Source organism: Aythya fuligula, chromosome 17 (assembly GCF_009819795.1).
Source record: "Aythya fuligula isolate bAytFul2 chromosome 17, bAytFul2.pri, whole genome shotgun sequence".
In the NCBI taxonomy this organism is placed as follows: Eukaryota; Metazoa; Chordata; class Aves; order Anseriformes; family Anatidae; genus Aythya; species Aythya fuligula.
Window position 1 is genome coordinate 5,955,220 of NC_045575.1, and position 25,587 is coordinate 5,980,806.

At 47.5% G+C, this 25,587-nt stretch overlaps 1 protein-coding gene across 1 annotated transcript in view; it reads right to left on the minus strand.

The window, feature by feature from the left end:
• FBXW8 (F-box and WD repeat domain containing 8) overlaps window positions 1–17,730 on the minus strand; it is a 51,353-nt gene extending 33,623 nt beyond the window's left edge. The window contains exons 1-4 of the mRNA XM_032199154.1: window positions 17,428–17,730; window positions 14,660–14,764; window positions 7,681–7,845; window positions 6,980–7,068 (exon numbers count right to left, since the gene is read on the minus strand). Coding sequence (XP_032055045.1) covers window positions 6,980–7,068; window positions 7,681–7,845; window positions 14,660–14,764; window positions 17,428–17,730 — 662 coding nt within the window. The remainder of the gene's footprint in view (window positions 1–6,979; window positions 7,069–7,680; window positions 7,846–14,659; window positions 14,765–17,427) is intronic.
• Window positions 17,731–25,587: the final 7,857 nt, after the last annotated feature.

Here is a 25,587-nt window from a genome sequence, read left to right on the forward strand (position 1 = left end):
GGCAGGCAAAACATTTTAATGAACACTTTAAAAAGAAGTTAGAGAAAGCCAAACTGTCTCTAGCCATTTCTTTTTTAAGGCCAAGAACCTCCCATCATTAAGAACAAGGCTCCATTAACAAAAACAGCTGCTCTGACCAAGGAAACATAGCACAATGTGTACTGCCTGTGGCTGCTGCCGTGGGAGGGGAAAATATACATTTTTTTTCAAGAGAACTCAGGAGGAATTATGATGTAATTTGTGAAGGACCCGGTACATCAGCTATATTATTTGATAAAAGGACAACCCTATAATGGAACAAATAACACAGTGGCTCCGGTTTCAGACACGGGACAGAAAAGACCGTTTGAGGATGATGTAAATTGATCTGTTTGTGTATCAGAAGGGATGCAAACTGCAACAGAGAGGAAAAGCATCACCTGAACTTTAAGGCACTGATGGCAACAGAGGCTGGTAGGTCATGAAAACTGTAAAAATGAACTGTCCAAGAAATTCACAAAAGAAGAAAGATGGGCTGGTCCAGCCTCGGCAGAAAGCTGGGTTTTACAAGCTCGCAAATAACTGCTGTGACTTCAAAACAGCAGGCATCACTTCACATACAGCAAATCCCGCTGCGGCAACGCGTTCTTCTGCATCCAATCAAACCTGTAAGTAAACCAATAGCTTAATGGTGGGCCAGGCTGGAAAGGGAGCTGTCACAAAGAGTCAGTATCAAGCTCCTGCTATTGGTTTCACCTGAAAGGCTCTTTTTTCACCAGATGACAGAGAAGCCGATGTGCTTGTCACTTAACACAACCTTACCTAACTCCCGGAGTTTGTCATCTGACCCCTCTGAACTCGTGATGTCATCCCGTTTTCAACCTCCTAAAGGTGACTCACATGAAAAAACAGGTCTGACACTTATTACTTCCTAACAATGACAAGAAGGAGTGAAGAGAGCACAAAGGGTTTGGGGGTGGTTGAAGGAAGAAGGCAAGTGTTTTTGCATCCTTCCTTCCTGCTTTGTTTTACATCCAGGCTCAGCCACCGGGAGGCGAGGGAGAAACCTCTCAAAGTTGCATCATTATGCCGGTGAAATTTAAGCAATTAAATAAGGAAGGGGTTTGCTCAGGCTGTTTAAGACTTGGGTTTGTTAACTTTTATTCATTTTCATTACTAATTAATATTTTGGTTTCCTCAGGTCTGCATACTGAATTAAGATGCAAGAGCTAATAATAAATACCTAGAGAATAGCCCACAAGCCCTATAGCAAAAAAACAAATTAGATGAGAGTTGACATGAAGTTTTGAAAAGTGCAGAAAAGTGTTTTCAAGCCTTTCGGGCTAGTTTCACACATCATAATGAAGCTAAAAAGGGTGGCAAGCCCATTTGTTAAAAAGTCATTTGCAGGTCACCTTTGAGCAAGAGGAAAGCAGTGTGGAAGGTGATCTTGGAGAACAAAGAAATCCGCCATATACCAGCAACTGCTTTAAGTCTGTATGTTGCTTATAGTGACTTAAACTGCAAGGCCCACAATGTTCAAAGACACTGCAGTGTTTAAACTCTAACTCCCATAAGACTCCAGAATAAAGACAACTTTATTAATAAAGTTATCTCGGTGCACTTAGCTTCTCAGTATGGCAGAGTCAAAAGGTATCATTACCTCTAGAACAGACGATTCCCCTAACCACGCAGGATATTTAGAGAGTTCCTCTGTTGCCTCTCATTGCCTTTATTAAGCAACACTGCCCAAATAAAGGAGAAACACCATCTGTGCCAGGTAGCTCCACCCTGAAAGGAGAAGTGTTAACCTGCAGATTCATGGAGGGCACTCAGCAGATGGATCTCACTGGCCCCTACCTCAAAAAAAAAAAAAAAAAAAAAAAAAGTATCTAGGAAAGGAGAAGGAGGAAAACCTCTGAAGTTAAAATGTAGAGAGAAGAACCCAGGGCTGACTCCCAGCCTATCTGTAAGGGGTGTTGAGGCTCCATGCATCCACTGATGTGTCTCTGTGGCACAGTGCAGGCATGTGCCACTTAAATCTCCATTTATGCAAGCTCTTAACTATGTACCACACATTCTTAAAAAAAAAAAAAAATGAAAGAAAAAGCATCAGACACCTTTGTATTTTCAGGCCTATGGAACAGTGATCTTACTACAGATCTCTTCTGTTGCTTTCACTTGGAAAGCTGTCAGAGCTACAAACGGCACCAGCAAAGCCAAAGTGCCCTCTCTGCAAGCATAAAAATAACCAACACAATGCTCAACAGAACATCAGCCTTGGGACCGCTGCAGCCGTGGTGTGGTTGTACGCGGTGCAATGCGAGGTGAGGTGACAGCCACCAACACAGGGCAGGTTTACCACGCAGTGCAAGGACACCCACAGGCGAGCACTTCACAGAGCCAGAGAGCCTCACAACACACTACTGACCTGTTACACCACGAGATCCACTGTGCAGTGACACCACCAGCAAGCCCCAGGTTCACACTGAGATCTGTATCTCAAGGAGGACCCGACCTCTGACTACATATGCCTGTCAGCGTGTCTGTCAACACCACCAAGAAAAAAAAAATACTGATTTTACCATCCAAATATGCTCCTGCTTAAAGAACCCAGATTTAAGATTTTATTAGCAGAAAGTGAGCGAATCCAGGCATTCTGTATTGAAAGCAAACACACAATGGTATCAGGTAAAGCAAACATAAGCATCAGTAGTAATTTATAAGAGCCAAGTAAGCAGACATAATTGCTTTAAGTAAACTCTGACTTAAGGAAGAAACTACATTTGAATTGAATAGGGAGAGGGGGGAGGACAACATCTCTTTAAAGAAAATCCTTCGAGACATGTAACTGTAGAAAGGCTGGCGAATACAACATTGATTGGGAGTGAGGTAACCACAAACACCGCTGTCTCAAATGAAAAGGGATTCAAGGTCTGACCCAGAAAACAAGCATCGTAACCGCTGGGATAAAATTTTAATGATAAACACAAGATGCTCTGCATGCAGGCCAGATTGAATTATCTGATGTCAGCCAGTAAATGCGAGGCGCTCTGAGAAAGAAGAGCTGCTAGCAGCCACCTTCGACTCGCAGCTCAGGTTGCACTTAATCAGTCCTTGATATTCTGCCATCTTCTGGCTTGAGCTTTGGCAGCAGCACAGGGAAAGTACAAGAGAGTGCAAGAAAATAGGGACATTTCTCTAAGGAAGAGCCAACCCTGTATAGCTCATCTTTGCCTCTTTACAAGAAATTAATAAAGAGATCCACTCCTGGACCAGCTCAGGCAAGCTATGCCTCTGTGGATTACACTCATAGCCACTGTTATAAATCACCCTGTCCACAACCTGTACAAATTCCTTTTTGGAACGATTAGAACAAAAACAAAACCTCTACAGCAACTAAAATAAAGCTGCATCATTCCACTTTCCAGCAGAGTCTGAAGCAGTATAATGAAGCATGCAAGATGAGGTCTATCAGAGCACAGGTTCAAATCAAACACCGTTCTTCCCAGGCTTGCTCCAAGATCCAAAATACACAAATATGCTGCTGGAGAACTTTATTCTCCCTTCCTTTTTATTTATTTTATTTTTATAACCGTTCTCTGATCTCCCAAGATCCTGAGCTGAACCTCCTGAAACCAGGGAGCAGCTGCTACGCACTGCCACAGTTTCCAGCCATAAAGGCAGAACGTAATGCCTGGCTGGCCTGACCGAGCTGAGCCAGAGCGCTGCAGCTGCTCCCCAAAGTCAGGCATCAAAAACCTGCTCAAAACTGAGTGGCCCTATTTGTCTCCAGTGCAGCAACCTGAATACAGAGGGAGAAAAAAAGGTAAATGATGCCACAAGCCACTGCTTACAAAAACAAACAAACAAAAAAACACACAAAATTCAACACCCAAAATTAGCTTTAAGATCATCGCCAACTTCTCCAGCCTTGCAAAGTCACAGGCTGTTGTTTAGCTGTATGCACATGGCAAGCCTTGCTGTAAACTATGATTATTCACATGTAAAGCTAAGCACATAAGTGTTTGTGAAACTAGAGATATAATCATTAAATGTAACAGATAATTGATATTTATACTGAGAAGAAAATTGACTTCTGTTAACCTCAGCTATTAAATTACTTCTTCAGTACTGAAAGAATGCAACAGCTAACTATTGATCACTAGATTCATTACACTTTTATGACAAATTTGAAAGCACAATGCCATTAAGTACAGTACTATAAGCTGGGAGAGAAAGGGGTGGGTTATGTTTGGATTTAAACAAAAAAACCTTCAATCTACCTCAATACTTACTAAATGTACATAATGGACAAAGTAATTCCCTGTACGGTAAAGTAATATCCTCTTAAGTTTTAACTATAAGTCTGTCTTCTTTGATCTACACTACTACAAATGGAATAAAAACATTTATACAAAAATAATGCAACAAACAACAAATTTGAAAAGATCTGTATGCCCTGCCAGAGATCTGCCAAAAAAACAAGTGTTTTGTTTTATTTTTTATAGGGGGATGAACTGGAAATTTTAGTCTTGAAGACTTCATTCTCTCAGGTAGTGAAAAATCAAAAGATGAGAAAAGAGAAACAGTTGGGAAACAATGACCTGTGTATGATGCTGAAGACACCTGAGGCAGCAGACACATCCAGCTTTTGTAACAGTACCGGTAGTCATGTTTTCTTATTGTTGTATGTTCCTAAATTAGTTGGATAGTTTTTGAGATATTACCGGGAGGAGAGCAGTGTGCTATTGTCTTGTAGACTTTGATCATCACTGGCAAAACAACAAATTCACCTTCTTTGGAGCAAGATACAGAATTGCTTTTGGCTCTCAGCAATTTGCGAGATGCCTGCAGAGATCTCAAGCTATCAGAGCGGAGGGAGTGGCAAGAGGTAAACAGCAAAGGAAGTAATACAATTTTTGTGTTCTACTATCCTAAACATTTAATTTACTGAACAGGTAAAGTCAAACAGCTGAATTTGATTTCCTCATGTTGTTTTATCAAACGTACGCGCACGGCTCCATAAAAGGGCACTTCATTCTTAAAATTCATTTTCTCACTGAAGGGAAATTATTGAAGATTAATTTGAGTGAAAACCTTAATATCACTTTTCCCAGTGGAAGTGCACATGCATCTTTTCCCTCAGTTGTTTCTCACCTGCTCACTTATTTTTGTGAACCTCAATTCCTCAAGAGCACATCTCCTTTCACTATGCCAACTCAGATGAACTCACCAAAAGAATCAAGAGCACTGGAATAACTGGGAATCAGTACGAAAAGATCACCCGAAACCACACATAAGCCTAGCTTCTGTGATACACCAAGCTAGAAAATGGACTAATGAGTTTAACATACAGAACAAACCTCCTTTGTTTATTAATCCTTTAGAAATTATTCTGCCTACCTTCTATGTACTGCATGTTTGGATAAAAACACAATGGAGAAAATGAAGAAAAAGAAGAGCTGGAGATTTTGGCAGGAACATGGAGACAACTGGGGTTTCTGGCTCCCAGAGAAGTACAGGAGGTTTCATTAGAGACAGTGGAACAGACACAGTAGCATGGACCCCTAGCCAAGGCCAGGAAACACAGTGCCCAGGCTGAAGGGCACAAAAGAATGCAGGCTGCAATCTGCAGAGCTGGATCCCAGCTGCAGCTCACAGCAGCCTGGGACCTGCCATGTCCTACAGGAGCCTCTGCAGCCCAAGGAAACTTCAGCATCAGGCAGGAGCAATGCAAGAGCTGCCGTACTCCAGCGGCACGAGTTCTTCATGTCTCTTCCCACAGCCACTGTTTAGGTTAACCACTGTGTGGCACTGCCCGTCCAGAGGTCACACGTTACCCAAGTCTTCCGCAGAAGCATTTTCACCATATTAATGTAACTGATTGCAGCAGCAAAAAAATTGCATGGAAAGCTGCGAAAGAGCAACAATAGTCAATGAGATGATAGGACAGCAAAAAAACAAAGTGAGACCTCCAAAGGGAAAAGTAAAACAAGTGGGAGAGAACCTAGTAAACAGTAATCATAGGAAAAGCTTGAAATCCCCCTTTCACTCCTGTTGTCTCCTAGTTCACACTTGAGCTTTCACTTGCCCAACAGTGTGCAAAAGCATTTCAGCGTATATGGGAGTTACCTACACTCACTATATTTCAAGCCACCTTTCCTTTAACTGACAAGTCAATTTTACAGTATTTTATAGGCAGTTTTCTCTCATACCACAATGTGTAAGCAAACCATTAACTTGGAGTGCTATAAAATACAGGACTCTGGCATATTAGAGGACAATGTCCTCTGCCCCAAGATGATATCATTTTTATTTACTAGTGTGACTTCTTCTGGAAGGCTGGCCATTACTGAACCTGTAAAATTCAAGCAGAATACAGTAAAAACTTACCTCTACGGAGGCAAGACGCAAAAATCTCTGCCAAGAGTTTGGGAGGTTCTTAAGATAGCATTTTAAAAGTGTAAGACAAGTGAATAACTAATACTAAATCACAGTCCTGACAAAGTCTGATATTACGAGAAGAGGAGGTTGAGTTTCTCCACGTTTTTCTTCCTAATTGTCTTTTAAAAATGGGGTAGAACAGCGATAGGCCTAAATTTATCTTGCCACAGGACACACCTATCTTTGAAATGAGAAGTTTTTCGGGGAAAAAAAAGTAATAAACTTTTTCAATATGTGTCTACTTTATTCTGTGCGCTTCTGCAGCAAAGCAGTAGATATAGTTCACTGGAAATTGGAAAGTTCATTGGAAAGTACTGCAGTCTCTCCAGGGACTACTGTAAGCTAGCATTACAATAAAAACTTGCACTGGTGAAGTGATTTGTAGATATATATGTAGAATTATCACTTACCTTAGGGCCAAAGTTTCTCACCCACAAGGGAACTGCAGCCAAAATTCACCCCTGTTGCTTCGAACTGATGCTGCTTTTGAATTTGTTAAGAAGCAGCCTGAGACTTCGGTGAAGGACAAATGAGCATCACACAACATACTCACCCAGCAATAACGACTCCATCAGAAGAATGTACATCACAGAGAACCTTCCCCAGCTCATACTGCAGCTGACTCACAGCACCGATGCGGTTCTGTGCAGAAAGATGAGACACGGTGTTGGTATTGCAATGCATTCATCTACCAAGTTCATTTGCTTCCTCACAGCAAACTCCAAGCTTTTCTATTGCTCCTGACAAGCTGCAGTGCAGCTGAGAGAGACTGATATATTTTATGCTTGTTTCCTGGAATTTTTTTACAGATGGAAAACGAAGGAGAAAGAAGCTATCATTCTCCGTTATCATTCATAATCATTAAGTAGAGAAATGTATCTACCACAACAAAGACATGGCGCTTGCTTTCTGCTAAGATATGTAATGAACTGAGAAGGAGCCTTCATCTTAAGGACTGATTGTCGTTACCAAAGGACGGCTGAAGTAAAATCATCGCTCTTTCACCAAAGTCAAGGGAGTAGCATGGCAAACAGAAAGACTCACTCCCCAAAGTAATCAGTCACAGAGGAGGAAAAAAAAAAAAAAAATTACAGCTGGGGCAAAGTCTCATAAATCCCCCAGCAGCTTTTCCCTTTTAACTAGCAAAAAGAAGCTGCAATACAAAAGACCAACTTTTCACCGCCACTTGTTTGAACGTGGTTCCCACTTTTCCACAGCATCTGGATCCCATTAAACCAATCTTTCCCTTTTTACCTTCCAGTTGGTTCTCAAAGTGTGCTCTTTGGCACGACAGTCCTTAAGGGCGAGCTTCCAGCAGGAATGGTCAGAGATGCTCGTATCTAATAGGTATCCTTCCTGTTGGCACAGCCGGTACCACAACACTTCATCTTCTGCAAGTATTTTCCAGGTTCTGCTGACCTAGAAATCAAATATATATTTTCTATATATATGTATACAGAATTATTATATGTTAAATTATTAGTAGAAGTTCAGTTTTACATAAAACAATATAACATTTCTGTTCATTCTTTTGAGAATAACTGACTCGAAACACTTGGTTTCTGATCCATTAATACTCCACACCAGTGTTCAGTGGCCACAATCCTAACCTGAAATATGAGCGTCACAGAAAATCTGTAAGGCAAAAGAAGCAAAAAAATGATTAAGGCAGTACTGTAAGCAAAAGTATGAATTTATTTTCTTATTTGTAGCTAAGAAAACCTTGCAGATCACACCACCAACCTACTGACAATGCCTGATTAGGTGGTGACAGTGATTTCACAGCATGGCTGAGGTTGGAAGGGACCTCTGGAGATCACCTGGGTCCAACCCCCCTGCCCAGCAGATTGGTTAAACAGGGTCAGGTTTAGGATTTGGAGAGAGAGAAAGTGCAGACTCCATTGTGAGTGGGGTTGGGAAAGGGCTGCCAAAGGATGAGGGCTACCCAAAGTTCTCCGTTGTGAGCACTATTTCATGGCAGCCCTAGGTGGGGTGCTGTCAGACCTGGGTGCTGGCTGAGGTTAGGAGAGAGAGAAAGCACCTTTTTGCAAGGTGTGCACCTCTTGTATTACAGCCTGCATAAATAGAAATTAATTATTCAGGTTATCAAGTAGCCTCAAGTTGCTGTTCATTTCAGAGGGTGCAGCTTCATAATTAATTGCAGGCTTAGATTTAAAGATTCAAGAGGTAATAGGCTATTTAGGTAGCATTTGTAATTCTTAATCTAAAAAAAACAACAGGTTTAACCAATGAAAGCTGCTACCAGTGAGAGCAGCAACCAATCACACACTGTTTCCGGAAGATTAAAAAAACCTTCTCAGTCTGACATCACTTTCTGGATGCTTAATTGGAAGCTGCTGTGTCTCACTCCCAGGATTGCACCTAAAAATCTAGGTCCCCTGTTCATAGGAAACTCACAGGACCACCTCCTCACGTTTACTTGCCATTCAGTCCACGTTTACACACAGGTAAAACAAAGCACTGTGGAGAGAAAAATAAACCATCACTTGTTCTGTATTTTTTGAGATGAATTCCTTTTATATTTTGTTATCTGCATGCATGCATTGCATCAGACTTCTTAAAAACAGAGCTTTTAGCTATGAAGCACAGCTTCACAAAATCATTTACACTACGAGGACCACTGAAAGTGTAAGATCCTTTTAGCTGCTACAGACATGCAGTAAGGCCACAGAGCACAAGCCACTGGAGTGCCCAAGTGTGTGCTGTGGCTTGCAGAGAGGTTGAGACCCAGAAGACCACTCGGTCCCATTAATGTGACCCTGACCTCCTTGAGTCACAGGAGTGCAAAAACACTGTATACAAACAGATCTCTCTTTGGAACCTTTATGAAGCTTCTAGCTGTTGTATTTACATTGTGCTCTCTGTGTTGGTCTTCTTTTAAGGAAGCACGTGTGACATTTCTGCTTTCAAAAGCCAGTGTCTCATTAGGAGTCAGGAATTGCATCACATCTCATGACCTATTTCTTCCAAGAGACAAGTAGAGGGTTTGATACAAGAGAAAACTTTGAGGAAGACTAAGCAACATACAGATATTTTTAGCACAGCTTGGAGCTGCCACAGGGGCAGTTCAGGCTGGGTATCAGGAGAAGGTTCTCCACCGAGAGGGTGGTCGGGCACTGGGACGGGCTCCCCAGGGTTGTGGTCACGGCACCAAGCCTGCTGGATTTCAAGTTTTTCATTGTACAATTGCTTGTACAATGCTCTGAGACATGTGGTCTGATTTTTAGGTGGTCCATGTGGAGCCAGGAGTTGGACTCAGTGATCCTGTGGGTCCTTTCCAACTTGGATATTGTTATTTTCTATCCGTACAGGAGAGCAGCTCTCGAAGAGGAATATCCAAGTCCAGGCATTCTAGTTAGTCACCAAGAGACCTCAGTTCAGAGGACACACAACCCTTTCCCATCACCAAAGAAAACAACCTGGATAGGACAATAACAACTGCCTTACAATTTACCAAAACAGCACCAAGTACTCTCCAGCATTATATGGTGCTCTGTATTAAAAAAGCAGGGACTTCAGTTCTTGATGATCCTGCAACTATAGGGACACTCTCCCAAAGTTCAAAAGGGAAAAAAAAAAAAAAAAAAAAAAAAAAACTGCTGCAGTTTAATGGGGAATTTGCTCATGATTTGATTGTAAAGCAATATAAACCCACATAGTATTGCTCAAAGGAAAAAAAACATGAGTTTTTCGCTGACACACAAAAAAGCAGCTGTTGTGCAGTAGTTGAGCACCCTGGCCAAGCTTGGTGAACAGTACAGGCACCTCTCTCTGCCCCCAAAGCAGGGGCACGTTTCTGCTGACATGGAGGAGGTGAATGCACAAACAGAAGTGAACAAAGCCCAACTATGCCCACTTGCTTTAAAAGAAAGAAAAAAAAAAAAAGCAAAGAAAAAAAAAAAAACATAAACCTTTGGGGTTTGCCAAAACAGACGGTGTTTGTACAAACCTTTCTGGTTTCAAGGTCTTAAAAGCGTTTTATAAAGACATTAAAAAAAGAAGAGGGGAGGACGACTACATAAAATTTAGACTGCCTATTCAACTTTCAGGAATAAACATTTAAGGGGAATAGAGATCCTATCCTATTATGATTTTTTTTTTAAATCAAATTACATCGAATCCTGCTGCTTTACAAGCATGAATTTCCAAAGGGTCCCTAACACAGCCTTTTCTTAATGCACCAAAACTGGCATGACAATCCTTTGTAAAAGCCCCACTGAGCGAGCCTCAGCTGCAAGAAATCTCTAATAAAAGTGTCTCAAGCATTTCACTTTACAGCACCACTGTGAGCTGCTGCATTAAAACCAGCCATTGGCTTGAAGTCAGCTTTATTATATCTGCTTGACTTCGAGTTTCAGGTGAGGCACTGAAAGCCAGAGTATTACAGCTTTATTTATATGCACCCATACATCCTGCTTGTTGGAGAGGAGCTGAGGCACGCAAAGCTCTTATTAAACTATGAGCATAATTATTTCCAAATCTACACCACATACAAACTCCGACAACGATCAATGACAACATCTTACAGGGTTGTTTATAGATTTAGAGTATCCAATTAAATTTTGTCGTTAGCTTTCCTATTATCCTTTTACTACAGTTCTCAACTGTTCTCAGTAAAGAAACTTCGTTTTCCCTTGGGCTCTACACGGGAACACTTTTATATTTCTAGTTCGGCAAGCAGTAATGCTCAGAAGGTCTTCAAAGGCTTTTGCTGACATAGGTTTTGCTATGTGGTTTTGTGTTTGGAGGATTCTTTTTTTGTTTTTCTTTGCAAAAACAAGCAAAACAAAGAAACTAAAATGAACCCACCTCTTCCAACAAATCCGAAATTCTTCTAATCCTGTCTTAATCAACTGGCTGAAGTCCTAATGAAGGTTTATTCATCCTTCCCCATCTGATAACTGTCTTTGTTTCGTTAGGTTTGTTTTCTTCCCTGGTCACACAAAGATATATTCAAGGTTCATTTGCTGAATCCAGGGGCCTCAATTAGAAATATCTGGACCTTCAATTCAGTACAATGCTTGGCGCCAAATAGTATTTAAGCCAAAGCCATTCAGATGCACATTTACCAGGTGGAAGCTGCTCATCTTTTCAATTCACAGCCATAATGTTATTTTAAGTCTCATTCTGAGCCCCTGAATCAGGAAATCCTTATCCATCCGTTTCTCTGCTCTCCCTCTCCAAACTAGGAGGATGGGTGATTATTTTTACCCACACACAACCACAATAAAAAAGCATGTTCATAAAATAACTGAGATTTTATTTTTCAAACATCTAAACACTACCAGTTTAACAGTTCCAGAAGCTTTAACAGCAAGCATCTGTAATTCTTGATTCATGCAATTCATTCTTAAATTCCTAGAACGAGTCTCCCTGGGCCTAGATACACACACAGTTGTCGTGTTGGGAAACGTTTCTAAATCATCTCGAGATGAAAACGCTCACACCTCTGCCCTAGCACTGCTATAATTCAATACACGCTCTCCAGAAGTATTTCACACCACAACATGTCATTTATGCAGCTTTTGGTATTTACTAGAAAGCAGTAACACAACTAAGAACACAGAACTTCCCAGATGGAACATGTCACCTTACCACAAAGCTGGCAGTTTGAAGGTCACATCCCAAGGCCATGAGTGAATTCAATCCCTGGTGCCTGCAGCATCAGCCCTAAATACCACAAGAGGTTCTAGTGTGTTTCAATGTGTCACCCCAGTGATTGTTGTCCTTTTTCCTCTACATCACGACCATGAGGAAGGAGAGGCTGTTCTCAAATCCTCATCACAGGAGTCACAGAACAGCTGCTCATAACACGGAGCCTTCCTCCAGTGGTCAGAAGGGAAATCAAAAGGTGCTCTTAATAGTCTGTAGGGGCAACACAAAGCTGAGGAAAAGAAGTGCTGCTACTCTGCTGAGACATTAAGTCCCAGACACCTTTTTCCTCCGACTGTATAGAGGGGATACCTGCTGGGGCTGGTCTGCTGGGTACTACTGAATATGACACAGCTACTGCGATCCCACCAGAGCTCAGGAACTGGTGACACCATTAATTTATGGGCTGCACATGGCGTTAGGATTTCAAGTGCCATACGGATAGCTTGTGTTTTATGGTACTAATTCCAAAAATCAAAGAAAAGCTGCAGGGAAGAGGGGGAGGGGGAAATATCAGGGTGAAATTAAAGTTCTCCAGAGCAGTCTGTGGTGTGATTAAATCTCAAAGACACTCCACAGTCGGGCTACTTTACTGTTAGTCGGTTACCAATTTGGCATAAAGAACTAAGCAAACAGGTTTTCTCCAAAGGCACTCACATAGTTCATGATGCCAATTCCACTAACTGGCCCAATTTCACTAAAATCCCAAGGCACTTTAATAAAAAAAACATTTCTACGATAACACCGTAAAGCAGCAGGGCTTTCCATTTAACAGAAGAGGGCTTCCTCCCTCCCCTTCAAAAACAAAATCACCAAGAGAAAAATGAAAATGGTATTTATTTTTATTGCTCTGCTTTTTATTTAAACACGTAACAAGAAGCCAGCTCCCCACTAAAAGCACTGGATAGTCATCTCATTCGGAAAACCTTGTAAAAACACCAGGCATTTGCTCAGCTACCTGTCAGCTGCCACTTAGGTCCAACTGACTCAGCCTTAGAAGGCAAACGAGAGACGTGGAAAATTTCCTAAGTGTTAAACACATCTTATGAGAGCAGGTTCAAGTTAAAAACAAACGTGAGAGAGAGAAATCAAACGCAGCTCAAGTGCAGAAAAAAGGAGCAGCCCCTCAGCAGCCAATCTTTTACTATGCCATAAGGTAACCTGATCACGCCTGAGAGAAAGAAAGAGAGAGAGAATAATCTTAAAGTAATCCACTCCAAAAACGCTATCCTGCCCCTTTTTGTGGAATGTGGCCTTTACAGGTTGTACCTCTCCATGTTAAATGGCAGAAACTCAAGCATATCTGAAAGCTTCTCTTTTCTTCTAGACAGTACCAAAAATAGTTCTAGAGATTTTTTCTCCTCTGCAACAGAAGCCTGGCAAGAGTATTTCTCTTCTACCAGTCTGCAATCCTAAAAGGCATTAGCAAGTCAAAGAATAAAGGAATAAAGACCTCTAACTATTTAAAACCATGACTTACTCATACTGAAGGGTAAAATCCCATTTTAATTTCAGTGCATGTGCAATTTGGTTAATATTTTGTCTAGTTTACCGTCCACTACAGATGTTCCCTGTCACTTCTGGGTTTTTACACACTAACATTTCTTTATCTTACAAACAGTCCAAGGAATATTTTTGAGTATAACACAAAGATCCATTCTGATTGGATTTTGCGAAGTTGCAAGATGTGCTTTGCACATCACAATTCAATAAACACCAGCCGGAAACACTAAACAGCAATCATGGGAGAAGTTGGCAACGCATATCCACAACATTCTACTCTATTTCACAGGGTAATCAGCCCGTGCTGATTAAGTTTGCTTTGGAGACTCGTTCAGAGAGGAGGTTCATCGTTCAGTGTGTGGAGAAACGAGGCAGGAACTCAGTAACATGGGCTGAACAGTCCTAAGTATAAACACGTGCACGTTGTGTGTATGGTAGTAAGGCCACGTGAAGAGAAAGGCAGTTTACAACAATGCAAGAACTACATGTACGTCTGAGAACAGACTGCTGAAAGCATTATCTTAAAGCATTGCCAGAAAATAACAAACTAGGGGGGGATCAGAAATTAGCCTTACGTGAAATTATCTAAGACAAAAGTCTTAGACAAAAGACAAAAAGTTGCTACTCCACTTTTCTCTGCAATACTTGTCAGCTTTCCATGGCTCAAGCCTCATGCTATTATGTGGGGGAAGCAGCTTTGTTGCCATTCCCTTCTCACTGTAAAGTGCTAAGCTCTAAACATTACAACAAGACAGTCACTTGCTTCTGACTACATTTGCTTGAATCAAAAGATCTTTGGAAGCATTTCTTTTAAATGTTAAGGTTTCACTTATGTGCAAGTCGCAACTGCTTTGGTTAACTACACTCAATTGGAGGCCATAAATGTAGCTCAGTTATGACTGCTTTTCAATATGCAGTTTTGGAAGCATTTCCAAAAGCGCAATCAGCTGAGCCACTAGGGCTAACACACCTTCCTTGCATCAAAGTGCCTGACTCTTGCTTGAACGTCTGCCCGTTGTGTGCAGAATAAGGGAAGCAAACTGCCAGCAGCACTTACCTGAGCACACCTTCCCAATTCAGCCTTGCCCAGGTACTGAAAGATCTTCAATGCCAGTTCATAAGGCAGCTGGACATCAAAGAAGGGAACCTCATTTATTTCATTCTGAAAAGGGAAAAAAAAAAATCCGTTAGGCTTCTTTATTGCACAACTAGATACCACTAAAAGTTACCATGGTATTAAGAAAGGGCATTGTATACTCAGAACCATCATGGGTCCACAAAAAGGGCAGAAGTAATTCTCCTTCTCCATCCCATAATGGCACAACATCAGACAGATGACGCTGGCACAAAGATATTCGAGCTACTCCCTGTTCTCCCTGAATCATATGAGGTAAACGGGAGTCATATTGCTAACTGGAGCTAAAAAGCAAATTGAAGAGGACTGCAAGGCTTGTCTGTTGTCAGATGGCGCAGGAAGGCAAGACAAGTTCTAATAAAACTTATTTTTTTAGAGGTTTCAGAGTCAAAAAGACCAGAAACAGATGATGGAAAACAAAGTACCATTTTGATCTTAAAACTGAATGGAGATGGCATTACTGTCTGTTTCTGTCCTTCGTCAGAAACATCAATTTTTAATAGGAAATGTATTGAAAGACCTGCTGCTTTAGCTAATTATCACAAAAACACTTCTACACCAAAGAATCCATCACTTACCTAAATACCTAAATAAAACACACATGCCCTAGAGGGACTTTTTTTCCTTAACTACCGCATTATTAAATCTTCTTGAGACTGCTGCATCAAGAGTTGTCCTCTCCTGCATTTCTATCTGGCAACTCCAATTTTCCTATACTACCTAATACAGAGACAGCAAAATCAGCCCATTGAGAGCATTTCCTTAAGTCACTCTGAAGTTGTATGCTCCAGGGTTTTTTTTCCTGGTGTCTGCATCCCACCCCTCAGGTGTGTCAGAGCTCCCGACTGTTCCCCATGAGCCTCCACAGAAAGTGGAGAAAGTGCTTCTTAGTGCTTCTCTAGCCCTGATACCTTTATGGTTTTTTTGTTTGTTTGTTTTGTTTGTTTTTGTTTTTGTTTGTTTGTTTTGTTTTTGTTTTTTAAAGTAATTATCTTCTATAACAGCTCCTTGCTTGTTTAAACATAGATTCTTTGCAGTGTCAATAAACTGGCAATAATGTGTTTACTTACAGTACAATTACACAAGAAAACTATTGTATAATAAAGTGCAAGATGTTAATGTAAAGCTTTTTCCACACTAAAGACAGGTGTATAGACAGCAGAAAGATGGGCAAAGCTCCCCTTAGGCCTTTTTAGCAAGACAGCCTCAGTCTATAATAAACACTGGAACTTTGCACTTGTTCTGTAGTTACTTGAAGACAGACTTGCTGCCAAACCTCCTGCTCCTGTCCCTTCTCACGCATCAGCCTCCTGAACAAATGGCCCCTTCTCCTCTCCCTTCCTTCTCAATGCCCTCCGAACGAGAACCGCTGGCTCCACTCCCTGCTGTGGATTTCCACAAACGCTGTTTTCACATGGCTTAAACTGCACCTATTTCCAGAGGGGACACAAAGCAGCATTAAATAAATAAAAGGGGTTCTAGGAGTGCGTTTCCACGGTCACACGCAGGCAGACCTCGAGCTGGCCAGATGCGAACCAGCCCGGGTCCAGGAGCCACACAACCATTTTTGAGCAACGCGCTGCCCAAACAAATAAGATGAGCCATTCGGCAAGGCTTATTAGCTCTAGGCGTAGGAGCCCAGGCACAGCACCACTATGAACGTGCTGCTTCCAAATTGGACTTGACTCGCTTCCAACCAGCAGAACCTGCTCTGGCTGCACGTACCAAAATACATCATTGGATCCAGGCTGCCTACAGACAGGCCAGTATAGGCACAGCACTCAAGACTGACAGCTCCTTCATGGAAAAGTTTAAAAAAAAAAAGAAAAAAGCAGCTATACAGATTTTTAAACTGTAGGAGTGGCTTATAGTCAAACTGTAAGCACGGTGCTCATAGTCAAACTGTAAGCACAGGCTTGTGACAAAGCACAAGCTCACACCAACTCCTTCCTAAAGCAATCTCAATGCTAGGGAGAGATCCAGATCTTCCCTTCCTACACCCCAAATCCCCCCCAGCCCGTTAATAGTACAGCGCTCAGTAACGTTAAGTCAGCAGCAGCCCAACTCCAAGTCTACTGGAATGAATCCAAATCTCAGATACTGCCATCCCCTCTGAGACAGATTTGGGCTCCTGTGTACTAATGGAGCGCTAATTCTTTAAATGGATTAATTTGTGCCTTGCAGACAGAAATTTAATCTGTTCCTTTTAATTTTTTTTTTTTTTAAGCAAAGAGTAATTAGTCACAGCTAGGTTAGCGAGAAGCAAGAAGATGGGTTTCCCCCCTAGTTTTCCTACGCTGTAAATAAAATCTCTATTGCATTTAGAGGATTTACCAAAATAACTTTTAACCGGTTCAGAACTGTGTTTAAGACTATTCCCCAATTAACTCCTCGACGCGAAGAATCCATACTCGTGCTCCTACTACGCTGCAGCGTCACAGGGCAGGACACCCTTAATTACAGCATACACATCAGACAGCTTGAATAAGCAAAAAACACACAATATAACCTATTTTAAACGAATAAAAGGCCCCGATACCGCCTCAAAGGCTGGAAGGCAAACTCAGGAGGGCTGAGAGGGAGACTCTAAGACCCTTCAGGGGCCGACCCCACACCGGGGGACGCTCGGGGGTCCCTCCGGGAGCTCTCCCCCCGCCGCCTCCCCTCAGCCCCGGCTCTCCCCGTCCTACCAGGTCTCGGATGAGCTGCCCCAGGAGGTCGTCGCCATCCCCTCCTCCGTCCCCCGCGGCCTCCTCAGCGGGGCGGCCGGGCGGAGGGCTGCTGCGGCAGCGGGCCGGGGCTTCGCCGCCATCCAGCAGGCCGCGGGCCAGCACCAAGTAGCCCGGTTCCCCCGGTTCCTTGGGCTCCCCCGCTTCCCTCGGCTCCCCCCCGCCGGGCTCGGCCTCCTCCCTGCGCCGCCGCTTGCCGCCCCCCGCCAGCTCCTCCCGCCAGCGGCGGCGGAACAGCTCCAGCTCCGCCGAGCCCCCGGCCATGGCGGCGGGGCCGGCCCGGCCCAGCCTCCCGCCGGCCCGGCGTGGAAACCGCTCCCACGCGCCCGCCCGTTCCGCAGCGCCATGGTTCCTACCGCCGCCTCTTCTGGCGGTGTTTTGGGGCGGCCGGGGTCGTTCCCTCAGAGCCGGGGGGACCCGGAGGGGGGCGGTGGGAGAGGGGCTACGGGGGGCGGCTGCCGCCGGGATGAGCCCCCCGGGACGGGGCAGGGAGCGGGCTGAGGGGCGCCGCCATTTTGTGGGCATGAGGGAGGGTGCGAGGCTCAGGGGCTCGGCGTGAGGGGGCTCACGGGGGGCTCAGAGGGGCTCAAAGGGGCTCAAAAGGGGCTCAAGAGGGTCTCAGGGGTGTCATGGGGGTCTCATAGGGGTCTCACGGGGTCTCACGGGGGTCTCATAGGGGTCTCACAGGGTCTCAGAGGCTTGCAGGGGGTTCAAAGCGTCTCACAGAGGGCTCACGGGGGTCTCACGGGGTCTCGGGGGCTTGCAGGGGTCTGAAAGTGTCTCACAGGGGTCTCACAGGGTCTTAGTCAGGCTCACAGGGGTCTCTGCGGGTCTCACAGGGGGCTCCCAGGGCTCTCTCAGGGTCTTTTAGGGGTCTCACAGGGGACTTAAAGGGTCTCTCAGGGAGCTTTGCGCTGCCTCCACGCCCCCCACTTCTCCCATCAAGGTTTCACCAGATACCCCATGCCCCTTAGATTCCCTTTGGTGTCTGGGGTTGCGCTCACACCTATGGAGCGGTGAATTCAGCGCTCCACACTGAGGTCCAACACAGTCTGCACAAACCTGCAGCTGGGAGGCTTCAAACACCTTCACACCCCACCAGCATGAGACTTTTGAGGTGGTTTTTGGAGGAAAGGATGTTTGGGGAGGAGACAGTGTCCAGCTGAGTCTCCCCGTTATCAGCCTGCTTTGCTTGAAGACGATTAAAAGCGGCTTGAAGCTGCTAAAAGCGGCTGCTGAAACATTGGTCAAGGTGCTGCTGTTGCCTCAGCAAGTCCAGAGGAGCAGCTTAAAGATCATCTACACAAGCAGAGGGGCATTTTAGTTCTGGATTTTATTTTTTTTTTCATGTGGATTACCTCATCCTGGAAATGCTGTATTTAGACACCCACCCTTCACAAAAATAAATAAATAAAATAAAATAAAATAAAATAAAATAAAATAAAATAAAATAAAATAGCCTATAAAACTCCCAGTTGGGCTTGGAGGAGGATCTCTGTGGGGTACATACTCTGACTTGGGGAGCCCCACTGTGGAGGGACTGCAGAGGAAAAGCTGCCCCTGCAGCAGGACTGCTCTGGGGAGGACATGGGGGGAAGAAGCCCCCCAGGATGGTCTCCACAGACCCCTGTGCCATACCTGGCTGCTCTGCTGGGGGGTGGCAGCAGGCTCCCTGATGGGGAATGGGCCCCTATAGGGAGACTGCTGCCCCATGGGGAGCTGCAGGGAGCCCCCGCTGCCATCCCCACAGCTGATGTGTTATAATAGGGTGTCCTGCTGGGGGGCTCTGCATCCCCCTGGTCAGTCCCTGGGGGCGGGTGAGGACGCCGTGCACGGCTCCTCCTCAGCCACACAAACTGTGGTCAGAATCAGTAATGCTCCGGGTGATGAAATCCCCTCCAGCCCTGTGTAATCCCCCCCTGCTGTCCACCATTCCCGCACTGTCTTGGGAAACTCCCGCACCGTCCCCAGTTCCCTGAATGTCCCGCTACACAAACACTGCCCCTGAACCCCTACACTGTCCAACCCATCCCCGTGCTGTCCCTCTGTCCTCACACTGCGCCCCATCCCGCAATGTCCCCCCCGTCCTTCAATTCCCCTCCATCCCTCCCATCCTGCCCGCTCACCCCACAGCCGCTGTCCCTCAGTCCTCACAGCACCCCCCCAGTGTCCCCAAACCACTCTGTCCCCCTCCCTGCCCCTCAATTCCCTCTCTGCCCTCCCCATCCCACTGTTTTCGCTGTCCCCCAATTACCACTCTATCCCATTCTGCCCGCCCCGTACCTTAATTCCTTCTCTGTCCCATCCTTCTCTGCCCTTCCCATCCCATTCTGTCCCCTTTGTGCACAGCCCCGTGTCCTCCTCTGCAACCCTGTCCCTCAATTCTCTCTGCCCCATCCCTCTCTGCCCCCCCGCTTTCCCCATCCCTCAGTTACCACTCTGCTCCCCGTCCCACTCTGTCCCCCTTGTCCTTCAATTCCCTCTCTGCCCCCCCAGTCCTCTCTGTTCCCTTGTCCCACTCTGCCCCCCTGTCCCTCAATCCCCACTGCCCTCCCTGTCCCTTACTGACCCCATGTCCCTTTCTACTCCCATCCCTCTATGGTCCCTCAGTTCCCTCTGCCCCCCATCCCTCTCTGTCCCCCCACTCCCTCTCTGCCCCCCTGTCCCTCACTATCCCCCCATCCCACTCTGGTCCCCCAGCCCCTCAATTCCTCCTCACCCCCATTCCCTCTCTGCCCTATTCCCTTTCTGTATCCTGTCTCTCAATGTCCCCACATCCCACTGTGACCCCCATCCTTCAATTCCCTCTGCCCCCCCGTCCCTCCCTGCCCCCCCATCTTACTCTGTCCCCCCATCCTTGCCCCCTGTCCCTCACTGCCCCCCCATCCCACTGTGACCCCCATCCCTCAATTCCCTCTGCCCCCCCATCCCTCCCTGACCCCCCCATCCCACTCTGGTCCCCTCATCCCTCAATTCCCTCTGCCCCCCCATCCCTCTCACCCCCCCATCCCTCTCACCCCCCCCACCCCTCTCTACCCCCCATCCCTCACTGCCCCCCATCCTCCTCTACCCCCCTCCCCCCCCATCCCACCCCCCTCACCCCTTACCCCTCTCCCCCCCATCCCCATCCCCATCCCCATCCCCATCCCCATCCCCATCCCCATCCCCACCCCCACCCCTCTCCCCCCACCCTAGCGCCGCCCCGCGGGGGATGATGTAACCCCCCCGGCCCTCCCCCCTCCCCCCCCCCCTCCTCCCCCTTCCTTCCCCCTTCCCCTCCCTCCCTCCCCCTTTCCCCTTCCCCTCCCCTCTCCCTTCCCCTCCCTCCGCACACTCCCGCGGCACTCGGCGCCGAGCGGCGGCCCCGCCATGTGCCCGTGCGCCCTGCACGGCGGCCCCCCCGCGCCCTGCCCTTGCAGCCCCGGCCGTGGCGAGCGGCCCTCGGCCGCCGCTCGCCTGGTGGCCGCTCGCCTCCGCCGCCTGGCCGATGGGCTCCAGCAGCGGGCGGAGCGCCGCAAGGCGCGGGGCAGGGGTCCCTCGGCCGCCCGCCGCCGCCTGGCCGCCGTCGTCTGCCTGCTGTGCGCCCTGCCGCCCGCCGCCGCGCTGGCCTGGCTGATCCGCAGGAGGAGCCTCTGAGGATGGGGAGCGGGGCCCCCCGCTGGAAAGGAGCGGGGGAGCTGGCGGGATGAGCAGCAGGTGGGGGACGGGGGGAGCACGGGGATGGGATGGGGGTGAGGGTGGGGTGGGGGTGGGATGGGGGTGAGGATGGGGTGGTGATGGGGATGGAGCCGGGGTTGGGATGGGACAGGGATAGGATGATGATGGGGATGGGATAGGGATGGGGTTAGGATGGGATAGGGATGGGGATGGGATGATGATGGGGACGGGGTTGGAATGGGATAGGGATAGGATGATGATGGGGATGGGATGATGATGGGGATGAAGACGGGATTGGGATGGGACAGGGATAGGATGATGATGGGGATGGGGTTGGGATGGGATGGGGATGGGATGATGATGGGGAAGTGATGGGGACGGGGTTAGGATAGGGATGGGATGATGATGGGGATGGGATGGGGATGGAGACGGAGTTGGGATGGGATAGGGATAGAATGGGGATGGGATAATGATGATGATGGGGATGGGATGATGCCGGAGGTGGGATGGGGCCGGCGCTGCTCGGCACGGGAGGTCCGGCCCCGCAGTGCCCGGCGCGCTGTCCGCGGTACCGGCTGCGGCGGCTGAGCGCGGCCCCGGCAGCGCGCGGAGCCCCGGGCTGCGGGGACGGGTGGTGGTAGCACCGATCTCCTCCGCTCCCTTCTCCCCTCGTCCCTCTCTCCCCGTCCCTCTCATCCCTCTCTCCCCTTTCCTGCCTCCCCGTCCCTATTCCCTTTCTCCCCTCTCCCCTCTCTCCCCTCTCTCCTCTCCCCCCCGTTCCCCTCTCCCAGCAGTCCCCAAACGACCCCTTTCCCCTTCCCCGAACTTTCACAGCTTCCAGCCCCATGCCTTCCCCCCAGCCTCCCCGTGTTCTCGCTGGGCAGTTTTGTCCCCATGCCCGCACTGAGATCCCAGTGGGGATCAGAGCAGGTCCCGTGCCAGCCCAGGGGCACGGAGGATGCTTGTAGCCCCCTGCCCCGTGCCTGTGAGCCCCCAGCCCTCTTGTGAGTGGAGGAACTTCCTTGTGTCCTGCCATCCCCTCTGGGCTTTAGAGCCCACGGGTGCTGCAGGACACCCACCACTGAGGTCGCTGGGTGCTGGGATTTCCTTGCAGGACCACCCGGAGGGGCTCCCCCTGGCTCTGTGTTTTGGTTAATGCCTCACCCGGTGCTGGAGGCTCTCCCCAAGGGCAGTCCCAAACCACAAGCTGGGGAAAAAAGCATTTGAGTGCAGTTACCTCTGGTTCCCAGAGCCCCCTCTGTGCCCTGGAGCCACCGAGCAAACCAGCAGGGAGACGGGAGGTGCCTGGTCCCATAACCCTTGTCATCTCCCTGGGCTGGGGGGGACAGCTCTGCACCCCCAGCCCCAGGAGACCCTGGGATCCCACAGGGATGCAGGGAGCTGGTCCCATGTGCCATAAACTGTAAGGTGCAGCCCGGGGCAGCTGGGGGGCTCTGAAGTGCTCTTTGGGACATGGACCTCCCCCTGCAGACATGAGGAGCAGGGGCTCCTGTTTTGGGTGCATTAAATTACATCTCTGAATGCCTCCCGGTGTCATATTCCACCGGCTCAGGAAGGACTTAGACAAGACCCTAAAATAAAGCGGCCAAATAACGCCACCAGAGCTGTGGCCGATCTCCTACAGTTAGTTTTAGCTGGGCTGTTTGTGGTCATGGGCCAGACCTCGTCTGGCAGGAGTCAGGGTTTTGCTTATACTGCAAAATATCTTGTGTGCTTTTTAGGTGCATGAAATGTAGTCAAAAATGTCTGCATAATGTGGGGAAAAGTGTGATCATCTGGAGAGTTTAAAAGTAAGGATTTCCAGCAGGTGTGTCTGTGCATGGCGTGCGTGTGCGCGGGGCTTGTTGTTGTCTGTCGGGCTGAGCCACGGCTCCTGTGGCTGTCAGTGGGTTCAGCTGCTTGCAAAGATTTCTTTGAAAACAAACCCAGTCTTTAGTTATTTTTGGTGAGCCCAAGCAGTGCCTGTGGCGTGGGGCAGTGGGGCCGTGGGCTCTGCCTTCCCTTCCCATCACTTTGTGGCAAGCGTGGTTGTAGTGTTTGGAATCAAACCCCCCCGTCTTGCTTGTTTGTCTGTGCTCAAAAAAAGTTGAAATCCGAGGGGAGCTGCAGCATCTCCCTTATCTAGTGTCTCGATCTCCCCTGTCTCACATCTCAAGTGGCCTTTTCTTTCTTACCAGCCTGGGGAATTCCCTGCCCAGGCTGTGAATTGATCCCACGCAGAGAGGTGGCAGGTGAGAAGGGCTGGCAGAGCAGCCTGCGCCTGTTTGGATTTTAAGTTTCTGTGAAGGTTTGCGTAGCTTTGGTTAGGCAGATGATTTTTTTCCCCCTGATCTCGTGCTGTGGAGCCCTCACCTCTGTCTGGCTTTCTGCACTTCAGGCCCAGCGCTAACCAGTTGCTGGTAGGGTGCTTTGATGAAGGCGCCGTGGAGGAGCGAAGCCTTGTCCTCAGCGCAGCCGAGGCTCCTTCAGCATGCACAGCCCTTCCTCGCAGCTTCAAAGGCTGCCGCAGACAGGACGTGCTGAGCTGCCTCCAAGTGCTCTGGGGCTTCGTGAACGCAAATACAAATGTCAGTCCCTGCAGAGGTCCTTGTGTGCGAGGTGAAGCAGTCTCAGGGATACAGCAGGCAGGGGTGGGAGAGGAAGAATAAGTCCCCTGGCTGCCCCGTGCGCTGACCTGTCCGACTCCCGGCAAGCTTCTAGGCACAGGTGACCAAGCTGCAGATGGAAACACAGTGCAACTGTGAGAGTAATAAATACATCCTCTGCAGCTCAGTTTCTGTGTTGTTTTTGCTGTTTTATTTTCATCAGTAGTCTTCCTGGATAGCGCTTTGCTCGCTCCAGTGGAGACAGCTGATCATCTGCAGCGCCTCAGCGCCCAAGTGAGGATGGGTTAGATTTAGAAGAGATGTTGTTAGACAGCAGAGTGTTATTAACTCAGCAGAGTATTTCTGAACAAAATTAGGGCATCCTCAGAGACACTGTGTGGTGATAATAACTTTGTTCTGCAACAAGATGGAAAGCCCAGGCTTGTGATCCTGGGATTTCACAGAATGGGTCGTACGAGGGGAGTAACTTGTGCACCTAATGAGCGTGCTGCCAAGTCAGCATTTGGCTTGCAATCTAGTGGCCACGGAAGGAATAGAGAAGTTAGGGGAAAGGGCCACTTTCAACTTGGCTAACGACTTGAGCTCCCCTCCTGCTTTTTCAAGCAGTAACAGCGTTTGTCCTTAGCAAACGGGAGTGCACGGACTGTTTCTGAGGGAGAGGGGTGGTGGTTGTTCCCACAGCTCCTCATGGCTTTATGCAGCTGTGCGGCTCAGGAAATAATCCTGTATGCTGGGGAACCTCTGCTCGCACAGCCCCCAGGTGATGGTGCCACTGGAAGTGGGATTAGGCTGCAGCATGTGACCGACTTCTGTATCTGTGGACCATGCCTGGGATTTGGGGATGAATGCTTTGCAAATGGCAGTTTTATAATATATAATCTGACATCACCTTCAAATATCCAGCCAGGGCATGAAGTATAGTTGTCATGTGCCAGTTTGGCATGGGATGTCACTTGTATTTTGCTCTATTAGTTCAGAAGTGGCAGTGTATTAAAATCAAACCCTACATGTCCCTGCCAGCCTCGCCAGCCTGGTTCTGCGCCCACTGCGTTGCCAGTAATTCCCCCCGCTGTTTGCTGCTAGGTTCACGCAGAGCCACTCTGTCCAAAGTCTCAGTGCAGTTAATTATCTGTATTAAAATTGGGTTGATAAGATTTCTGGAGATGTCACACTGAGCTGTGCAGGAGTGCAGAGAAAATTAAGGACCAGAGGCAGTGCTGCTAATACAGGGGGAAGCCGGCTGGCTCAGCAGCGAGCTGCGGCTTTGCAGGAGGACAAACATTCAGCGTGTCGCACCCTGTCTGCCTCCCTGACACAAAGAGCCCAGCGCTGCCGTTTGTCCTCCTGCGACGCCAGGAGGGTGAGGGAGCCTGCTCGTCCTGCTGGCAAGCATCCTGCTCACAAATCCCACAGGGCACCCTCACCCCTCGCCCCAGTTAAATTGTGCAAGGAAAACCTTAAACGTGAACTTTCATGCTGAACAAGCAGCAAGAGTTTTCAAAAATAAGCAGCAGCCCAGAAATGCCTCTCCCCAGGCAGGCTGTGGCCAGGCAGCCCACTCCTCCATGGGAAGAGGTGAGCCCCTGATATTTCTTTACCCTCTTTGGCTTCCTAAATCTTCCCGTACTAAGACCTCCCAGACACACTGTTCTTCATGTTCTTCTCGAGTAGATCTGCTCTTCTTTCCTCTTACCTCCCGAGCCCCCTCCTAATTGTTTTTTTTTTCTTTCTTTTTTTTTTTTTTTTGTCTTCCAAGTTACCCTTCTGTCTCCCACAGAGATGCTAATGAAGTGTGAGTGTACATGGATGCGGGCTGCTGGGGAATTTGACAGGGCTC